The sequence below is a fragment of the Echeneis naucrates genome, chromosome 16 (assembly GCF_900963305.1).
Source record: "Echeneis naucrates chromosome 16, fEcheNa1.1, whole genome shotgun sequence".
NCBI lineage: Eukaryota > Metazoa > Chordata > Actinopteri > Carangiformes > Echeneidae > Echeneis > Echeneis naucrates.
In genome coordinates, this window is record NC_042526.1 from 20,930,275 (window position 1) to 20,940,951 (window position 10,677).

General features: G+C 38.0%; 1 protein-coding gene across 3 annotated transcripts in view; it reads left to right on the top strand.

Annotated features, from left to right (window-relative positions):
* The window catches only part of LOC115056663 (anoctamin-1-like), a 60,747-nt gene extending 50,350 nt beyond the window's left edge, over nt 1-10,397 (top strand). For all 3 annotated transcript variants that reach the window (XM_029523290.1, XM_029523291.1, XM_029523292.1), the window contains 5 exons: nt 2,037-2,189; nt 4,301-4,353; nt 5,386-5,570; nt 7,889-7,994; nt 8,466-10,397. In XM_029523290.1, coding sequence (XP_029379150.1) covers nt 2,037-2,189; nt 4,301-4,353; nt 5,386-5,570; nt 7,889-7,994; nt 8,466-8,720 — 752 coding nt within the window. In that variant the 3' untranslated portion in view covers nt 8,721-10,397. The remainder of the gene's footprint in view (nt 1-2,036; nt 2,190-4,300; nt 4,354-5,385; nt 5,571-7,888; nt 7,995-8,465) is intronic.
* The last annotated feature ends 280 nt before the right edge of the window (nt 10,398-10,677 follow it).

Below are 10,677 nucleotides of genomic sequence, written 5' to 3' on the forward strand. Positions count from 1 at the left end.
GTTGGCTGCTGATGCAAGGCAAGTCGGCAGACTCACTGAAAACACTACTGAATCAGATGATTCATTTTATTTGCTTCACTGACCCAGGTCAGCAGACTCACCAGAAACGCAGCGCACTCATATTATTTGGTTTACTGACTTCACTTCAGTCAGTGAATCTAACTGTTCTTCTTCTTTTTTCACCTTTTCCCTACTTGGGTAACAGCAAGTCAGCTCTCTGACTGCATGATTTTATTTGGCTAAAGTTTTGCGTCAGGAAGTGCCACTCCTGACATAAACTTCCATTTATCTGTGCTTGGAACCAGCACAAGCATACCACTGGTTTGTGGGCGCCTTGTGGCTGGGTTCCACATCGGGGAATGGTCTTCCATGTGGCAAGCGGAACAGTCAGGGAATCTAAGTAATCTAAGTGAATTTAAGTAATAAGTTAAAATAAATTTTGTTGTATAACAAGTGATTAAACGCACCATTGTTTGTTATGTGACTGATATATTTTATGTACATGCTACAATGCTGATGATGAAAATGATGTAGGTAATGATGATTATTATAATTATTATCAGTAGGAGTGGTATAGAAGCAGCATATATTTTATTGGAAGCAAAACTACAAACTATATTACTAAGTTGTGAGTGGGGTGCCAACACTGACTTTAGAGAAAAGCCTTTTCATAAATCTAAATGGATCCTTGTAGAAGTGTGTTCTCCTGTACTTCTTCTTGTGTCAGGTTCTGTAGTTTTCAGCTCTTCATAGGTTGGTTCTTGTATACTAAACCATCTGCCCAAGATATTGCTCAGGTCTGGGTTAGGGTTAGGATTTGATTGTTGACCATTTTTCCTTGTCACTGAATTTTGGCCTCTTGGGATAACAATCATAATAATCTTCATTCATGCAACATGAACACACAATTTTTTAGTTATAAAAAATAAAAGTAATATGAACATCATGTTGGCAACACAGTGGCCGTAAGATAAAAATAATAAGTATATAGTTTATGATATATTGTAAAATATAATGTAAAAATATAATATAATATATAACTGTTATAACCTCATTTTAGCTGGTGAGGTAGGTTTTACACAGACTGTTTTCAGTGTGTGTGACTCACAGGAAATATCAGGTATATAAATAAAACATAACATTAATCATTGTTGGTTGAATTAAACTGTGGGCATGGTACCTTTCTGCATGGAGCAAATGTTCAGCCAAGTTATTCCAAGGCCAAGGGGCAGAGTGATAATAGGATATAGTGGAATTGAGGAATAATGCTGAGGTCTATGGAGTGGGGAGTTCTCCAAAGTATGGGAGGCTATGAGTGCATTAGTATGTGAGGAGGGAGAGTTTATACTCAGTTGGGGCATTGTGCTTGAGCTTCTCTCAACCTCTGGAGTGTTGTTACTCATTGGACTGAGGGATCATACTTGCTAAAGAGCTGTGCTCGTGTTGCTTAACCATTTTCTAAACAGATACTGGTCCATGAGACCCGAGCCCTGCCTCCTTCAAGCGCTTTATCTACCTTGAATTTTTAGGCCTAATATGGAGGTTACTTTGGACGAGCCATAGCTTCAAACTTGTAGCTCTTGCTCCATAGCAGATTTTCTAGATTTTTTTTCTTCATTTGTATCATATCTTTGCTTAAATCTCTTACTGTGTGCTTTCTACCCCCACTCTAGCAGACTCAGAGAACGTTCTACTTTGGGCTTTTCGCAGCTGCGTGGGGTGTCTCTAAACTGCATTTGCAAGCTACAGCATGTCATCCTGGATTCATTTAACTACAAGATGTAAAGAAGCAACCCCCCTTTTAAATTTCATTAATGATTTAATTAATCTTCGCCCTAATTCTAGGAACTGACACCACTTTATTTCAACTTCAAATTGTAGGTTTTAGTTTTGTGAATGTCATGTATAGCTAGCCTTCTCTCTAAACTGAGAAAGATGGCTTTCCATAATATGAGGCTATCATATAAATAATGCTAAATAAATCATGTCCCAGTGATAATTGTCTAATATATTCCTCTGTCCTCCTCTGTGTCTAGTTATCCAGTTTGGTTTTGTTACGTTGTTTGTGGCATCCTTCCCTCTGGCGCCGCTATTTGCACTACTCAACAATATCATTGAAATACGACTTGATGCCAAGAAATTTGTGACTGAGCTGCGAAGACCAGTGGCAGCTAGAGCCAAGGATATTGGTGGGTTGCAATGGAAATGCAGCGTATCATTATTCTAAATACAATTGCAATTCCAAAAAAGTTGGGAGGCTGTGTAAAATGTAAATAACAACAGAATGCAATGATTTGCAAATCTCATAAACCCATAAACAACATATCAGATGCTGACTCTGAGACATTTTACCATTTCAAGAAAAATAAAAATAAAAGCACATTCAGAATTTGATGGCCGCAACACATCTAAAAAAAAAAGTTGGAACAAGGGCAATAAAATGCTGAAAAAGTAATTGGCATAGATCAAAAATAACTGGACAAGTATTTGACCATTAATTAGGTTCATTGTTAACAGGTCAGTAAGATGACTGGTTATTAAAGTAGCATTTCAGAGAGGCAGAGCCTCTGAGATGTAAAGATGGGCAGAGGTTTACTTATCTTGGATACATTTCTTGAACAATTTTCGAAAAATGTTCCTCAACGTAAAATTGTGAAGGCTGAAGATTCCACCATCTAAAGTGCATAATATTATCAAAAGATTCAGAGAATCAGAAGGAATATTGGTACACAAGGGACAAAGCCGGAGGTCAAAACTGGATGCATGTGATCTTCAGGACCTGAGGCGGCACTGCAATAAAAAGAGGCATGACTCTCTCTACGTGACATCAGTGCATGGGCTCAGGAACACTTCCAGAAATCGCTGTCTGTGAACACAGTTTGCTGCGCAATCTACAAATGCAAATTAATGCTGTATCATGCAAAGAAGTAGTCATATGCGAACACAATCAAGAAACACCATCTTCTCTGGGCCAAACCTCATTTAAAATGGTCTGAGGCAAAGTGTAAAACTGTTCTGATTAATCAAAATTTTAAGTCTCATTGGAAACTATGCACATTGTGTCATGTGGACTGAAGAGGACCAGGACCTTCCAGCTTGTTATCAGCAAACAGTTAAAAACCTGCATCTCTGATGATATGGGATTGCATTAGTACCTATCGCGTGGGAAGTTTACACATCTGGAAAGTACATAGAGGTTTTAGAGCAACATGTGCTCCCATCTACACAATGTCTCTTCAGGGAAGGCCTTGCATATTTCAGCAAAACAATGCTAAATTGCATACTGCGTCATTCACAACAGCATGGCTTCACATGAGAAGAGTCTGGGTGCTGAGCAGTCCAAACCTTTCACCAATAGAAAACTATCGACACATCATGAAACAAAAAAATCCAGCAGCAAAGGCCCAGGACTGTTAAGCAGCTACAATCTTGCATCAGACAAGAATGGGACCACATTCCTCTGCTAAAACTCCAGCAACTGGTCTCTTCCCAGATGGGGATCCAACACAATGGTAAACATCACCCTGATCCAACTTTTTTGAGATGTGTTGCTGCCATCAAATTCAAAAATAGCCTCCAAATATTTTCAATGAAATAGTAAAATGTCTTAGTTTCATTATCTAATGTGTTGTTTATGTTCTATTGGGAATAAAATGTGGGTTTTTTGACAGTTGCAAATCAATGTATCCTGTTTTTATTTACATTTTACACAGCGTCCTAACGTACTTGGAATTTAGGTTGTAATACGTACAGGGCCATTTCTAGCTTTGTATGGGCCTTATGCAAGATGCTGTCCGGGAGCCCCTAGTTTGCCAAACTACAATGGAGAGATTCCTAATCCCTTAAATGATCCACAGTGAAGCCAAAGCTTGTCGTTGTGGTTTATTTTATACTTATATCTATATTTATTTTTAAACTTAAAAGGGATAAACAAAGTTAAACACATGCCCAAAGATGACTGCAAATTTGCAACGTTCAGGTCGAGAGTCAGCCACATTCACCGCACAAAGAGACGATTCCTTTCCCAGCGGAACACTGAGCAATGTCTAAGGAGAGTGAGTTACATCTTCCGTCTTGCTTGGTTAAGCAGGTAATGATAATTTTCCTCAGATGAGCCTGGCCATGCATCAGAGGGTGCTCCCTAGTGGCTTGAGAGGCCATATGTATTTGCATAGCCTGCACATAGCAGGAAATGGCCCTGAATATGTAACATGAACTTGTGGTGAAATGTAAAGAAGTTCAAAAAGAAATTACTGTAATTTTGAAATCCAGTAGTTCTTATGTATTTTTACATCTATAGGTATATGGTACAACATACTAAGAGGGGTAGCAAAGGTGGCTGTCATCATCAATGTAAGTAACACATGAGTATTGATTAGTTTATATGCGTATGTATACACGTAGTATGGACTTTAAGCAGGTGGTTGAAGGGATGGCTACAGCATGATATGATGACATAGATTCCATGTTGACACTTCCTAACATTGCAACCCAGTGACCCCATTACAGTAATCCATCTTAAAAGGCATATTTTGTCATTATGGCACATCTGGCCTGCTGATGTCACAGAATAATGTAAACTGCTCACTTGACATTGAGTGGTTCTCTAGCTGAAATAAAGTGCTCTTTGGTTAGTTTAAGAGATATTAAAAGTTTCTAGCAATGTTTGTTTCCACTCCTGTGGCAACACATTGAAATGGATACAGATGAAATAACACCATCCCTTCTACCGTTGCTGCTTAAAGTCTGCTTTAAGTGTCACTATCTCACATACATTTTGGTCATTCTATGTGCATTAGAATAATACACAAACCTACAAGTGGCACTTGTTAAGGTTGTATCAACGAGCCCCAAGCCTCACTATTCCTGCTATGAAGTCTTTCATTTGCACTATCTAGCTGCATTTGATTTATACCACACAATTTCTGCCCCCAAGCAGCCCTGGATACAGTGGGCTGATGTCAGGTATTGGACACACATACCACACACAATACCTGGTCATTTTGATGATATTATAAATGGCTGTAATACAGTCTCTGCCTCAAGAGCAGCATGTATGCAGAAAAAGTAGCAAGTCGTGTAATCTGCTGTAACTCAAGACCAAGGTCAAGATATTCCTGGTTTAGGAAAGAGCAGAAGTTTTCAAGTTTCTTTACAGCTTTACAGCTTTAAGTGTACACTAGGAAACATTCGTCAGTCTTGAACAATTCAGCACCATAACTTCTAATGACTCCAATGAAAGTCCTGTGGAAAACTTTACGTTTCAACTAATGCATATCCAGTTTCATCCAGTGAAATGTCCACTCCATTTTATATTTCACAAAGTTTTGTTCCCAGTAGTCTAACTTTACCATTTTTGCCACTTTTCCCAACCGCAATTCCTAGGCATTTGTCATCTCCTTCACTTCAGACTTCATACCTCGGATGGTCTACCAGTACATGTACAGCCCAGATGGTTCCATGCACGGATTTGTCAACCATACACTGTCTTATTTTAATGTCAGCCACTTCCAGGATGGTAAAGAAACCATGGATCCATTACATCTTGGCTACTCCATCGAGATTTGCAGGTGGGAAATCAGCCTCAGATCAGTTTCATGATAAAGCCCAGTTGAAGTGCAAGTGTCAAGTATACTTAGACTAATGCAATAAAAGTATGTTCAAATAGAACATAACATACATAATAGAATATGATTTAACATTATACAATAACTAAACATAGCATTGTAGGCATGTCTAAATATTAGCAGCAAGTGAAATAACATACGGGATAATAGTGATTAATAATGGTAATTAATAGTAACCACTGCAACAACAGGTGTTGAGCAAAAACATGGAACAGAGATGATTCAACAATGGCAGGATGTTTATAGCCGCCATCAGAGGTCTCCAACTCTGGTCCTGGAGAGCTAATGCCCTGCATGATTTGGATGTTTCCTGCTCCAACACACCTGATTCAAATGATCAGCTCATCATCAAGCTCTGCTGAATCAGGAGTCACTCATTTGAACCAGGTGTGTTGGAGCAGGAAACATGCAGCATGCAGGGCAATTGACCTCCAGGACTGGATTTTGAGCTCTCTGGCATACATGTAAGTAGTGGCCAGAAATTCTTTCACATTTTTTAAATTTCACAATGTTCAATCATGACTTTCATATCAAAATGGTTTCTGGGTCCTAAAATTTTCTCAAGTATTCTTTTGGTGTGTTATACCAGGGTACTTTCAGCACTTTCCAGAGTTCTTCTGTTTGGCAGATTTCTTATGTATTTCTCTCCAATATGATTTCAATGTTTACGCTATTTACTTGGGACCATGAAAAATAAAAAAATTCACAGCAAAAATATTTTCAGAAGGATTGCTATGGTGAGATATAAATTGGCTGTACTTTTTGGCAATCATCAATATTCGACAATATCACCAAACCCACCCAAATATAGCCCCAACCCGGGACAGACCCTCTGCCGTGTATTTACTGAAAGCCACAAGCATTCTTTCTTTCATCTCTCTCTCAAACTTTATTTTTCACATGTTGTTGATAATTGGACCCAAAAATTTCAAAATTCATATTTTAAACCAATGTCTGTCAAATTTTGTGATCTTTGGCATTTTGAATGGAATGATGGGATTGAAAGTTGACCTTTCCATATTGGCAAGTTTCTATTGAGTTAAACTTATACAGCATATGTATGTAATGGTTAAGAATTCATAAAGGGTTGATCTAATAAACCCTTTTCCTCGGCAGTTATGTTGACATGAAATAGCAAGAATAATGCAGATGTTAGCAATGATGTTAATTAAGCTATTCCATTTAGGCTGAAGAGAACCAAGTTCCTGCTATTACTCAAGTGTAAGGGGAGGCCACACTAAATATTTGCCACTTTAACCTATACCAGTTTTTTTCTTATTTTTTTCATTTGTTTAACACTGCAAAGACATTTCCTTTATTTTTTCTTGTATTCTAATGAAGAGACAGAATGATGATTGTATGTACATTGATACAAGAGCAAATCCAATGGTGACCCAAGACTTTTGCACAGTACTGTTCATATAAACATACATACACACACAGATATACTATATGAGCCCTGGTGTTGGCAGCCTGAGCTGGGTATAGTGCAACTTGGAGTTAGACAGTTCTTACATCTAGAACAGGGGTCTCAAACCAGTCGGCTTCAAATTGATTGATCACTTGCTCCTCAGACACTGAACACCTGACATGGCAAACAGGGAGTTAAAGGCTGTTCAGCTGTTTCTTTAATTGAGGGGGAAAAGGCCTACTAAGCATCTCTATCTGATAACAGCACTGTGAGCAGATATAGTTTATTTCTCTTCCATAAACAATTCACGAACAATCCATATTAACCCTGCCCCTGACTCGAGGCTACATAAAGTTTAAGAAAAATATGTGCATGTGGCACCAAGGACTAATATGGAAGATAAAAGCCTTAGTTTTTATGTTAAGTAATTTCCAGGTGTTGTTGAGAATAAGGGAAATAATAACTTCCCCATTTGTATAGACAAAACAATCATCACTGAACTAAACTATAATTTGTTTTTTAAGATATTGATTAATCATAAATCATTGCCGGTCTGTGTGCCTAGCAAGAGACAATGTTAATCGTATCAAAAAAAAGTTGCTCTAGATTTAAGCATCTAAGTCTCAAGAAAGTCTGAGAAGAAAGTACAAATGTACAAAATGACTACATTTTCAGAAATATTTGTTCTTTTTGTCCTACCTGAATACTGAAGTGGCCCTGCAGTGAGATGACAGTGGCAGCAGTGAACCCCAGTTCACTTGAGTTTGAGACCCCAGGTCTAGAGGTGAACAGTCAGTTGCCAAATTATCAGTGAATTATTATGAGTATTGAAAGACACTTGTCTCTGAAGGTACAAAGACTACAGGGAACCACCTTGGTCAGCCACTCCATATGAAATCTCGAAGGAATTCTGGGCGGTTCTGGCTGTCCGGCTGGCCTTTGTCATTGTTTTCCAGGTAAGGTGAAACACGAAGAGCACCAGTGTAGCTGTGATGGATTAAACATGACTGATCTGCCTTATTGGCTTCTTTTGTGCAAGATCTGATTTGTTCTACAAGTTACAGGTTATTTTGTTAGTAGAACTGTGGTGTTAACCATAAAATAACATTTTTTTTTCCTTGCCTATTGCAGATTTATGAAATATTTATTCTGAGGATTAAAAATTTAAGTTTTTCTCTCGAAGAGGAAGAAAAGAAAGACACAGGCACTGAATATTCAGTATAGCTATTAAATATTAAGATGGCCACTCACTTCTCAAGGATTTTTCGATCTTGATTTAGTTTTGACAACTATCTTGAACAGGCAACACAAGCTTTAGCATATGAATGTTATTGTGAAGCATGCAACTTAGATGTGAACTGTGTGTGAAACTGATTACAGCAAACAAATAAAAATTAAGCTACCTATCTTTCATTTGTCTCTACCAGAACGTTGTGATGCTGATGAGCGACATTGTGGACTGGATAATTCCAGACATCCCTAAAGATATCAGCCTTCAGATTCACAAGGAGAAGATATTGTTGGTGGATCTCTTCATGAAAGAAGAGCAAGGCAAGGTCTATATCCTTGAGAGCAGGCCCTCTGCAGGGGGCACGGAGAAATGCAGCAGGAGCAACAACAGTAACAGCACAGTGGCTCACCCTCACTCTGGACTGCACACGAACAACAACAAGAACCTCTAATGCTTGTCACAGTGATGTCTTGGGCCCTGTTCAGACTTGCATCAGTGTATGTCTTAAGTGGTCAGCTCTTAGTGTATCTCCACACTTGTCTGTAGTGATCACATCTCACTTCCTGCTTTATATGCAAATAAATAAGTGTATGTTATTTTTTTTTTTTTAGCTAATCAGACAGATGGATATGTTGTCAAAGTGTTATCATATGTGTGTCAAGGTGAGAGAGATAGTGATTATGGAGATGCTGGGTGAATCAATCCTCTGCTTGTAGCTCAACAATCACACCAATTTTTATCAGTTTTAAACAGCAAGATATTTTCAGCTCATGATGAAATTGTGTTGGGATGAATCATACTGTGCAAGAGGACCTCAGTGACTGTTTCATAAATGCATCCAGAATGCATCTTGGGTGCCTTCACACTTGAACTGTGCAGAGCTGTCCACTTCGGTTCACTTGAGATGGATGTTGATACCAGGTCTAAAGATATCTACACATTGCCTTAGTCAGCAAGTCAAACAAAACTGTGATTTTGTTCTTGTTCCGAACATTCCAACAAACAAGAGTGCAACTGGAGACATGAGGCAGGAGAAAGTGTATGGGCTGTCAGTTGTGCAAAAACGTGCACATGCACTCTGTCGACATAATATGGATCAAAGCATGTGTGCCCAACCTTGAACTAAAACTTAAGTTGTGGTAAAATTATGCTGACTATGTTGTCTGTCTTCCCATCTGCCAAAATATCAATTTGACTTCAACCTCTGTTTAATCTCTATGCCCTGTGCCTATACAATTCTCATTCTCTCTCACTGTTCTTGTAATTAACTGACTCCAGATTCGCAAATCGTCACTAAAATCTATTAAAATATTAAAATTGTAAAGGTGCGCAGTTTAAATCTGAATTGACACAAATACGTGTTTTGCCAGCTGACCGATTTAACATACAATCTATATTAGTTTTTTCACCCCTGAAAGTCAGTTCGGTTGACTTAGTCTGCATGCAGGCACATTGACACATTTTTGTGAAAGTGTACAATAATCTCTATCCGTGCACTCAACATTGTGAATCTGTATACGGGCCCTTGAATCTGTGTTTAGCTTTGTGTAATTAAATTTGCAAATATGTACTTTTGACATTTTAGATTCACATACAGATTTTCTAATAGCTCTAAAGGATGTATAAATCTGTATTTACATCTTTCTAAGGTATGAAATAAAAAATTAGTAAATGGCTTTTATTGACTGAAGTTACAAAGAGCCAAAAAAATTTGATTACCCCAGTTTCACAATTTAAACAACACCTTTGAAATTGCAAGTGCCTATAGTAAGAATGGCATGAGTTATTTTTCATTAAAAACCTGTACAACTTGCTTTGTTAGTGACAGCTGTGCAAGAACAGGGTACTGTGTGAATCTTTTAGTTACTCCTGTTGGATATACTTGTTTGTTACAACATTAGCCCCATTTTCTAATCGGTAATTATTGGTCCTAGTGCATTGTAGTTATTTCTGAGCACAAAATACTAACATCATGAATATACTGTTGAGCATGGAACAATTTGTAGCTTATATGTTACCCTGAGTTTGACATGTTGGAACTTTCTGACATTAGATAACGGATGTAGATGTATGATAAGATATATTTAAAATTGTGTACCTTGTCATGAATTTTAATAAAACATTTTACCACGTCATTCGGCTAGAGATGGACTGCAGCACTGAACAGTTATAATAAAGTTATAAGGGCTTTACTTACTTTTTATATAGTGAGGTATATGGTTGTTTGTTTGTTTTTGTTTTTTTTGCGGGGGGGGGGGGGGGGGGGGGGGGAGTGCAGTGTTATGCATAATTACTAACAACTTGTTCGTAAAATGTCCATTTTCCATTGTTCTCTACAGCGTACATTCAGGATTGGTACTATAAGGTGTCATTCTGTGGTCTTATTAATTTGTATCAACACTGACCAT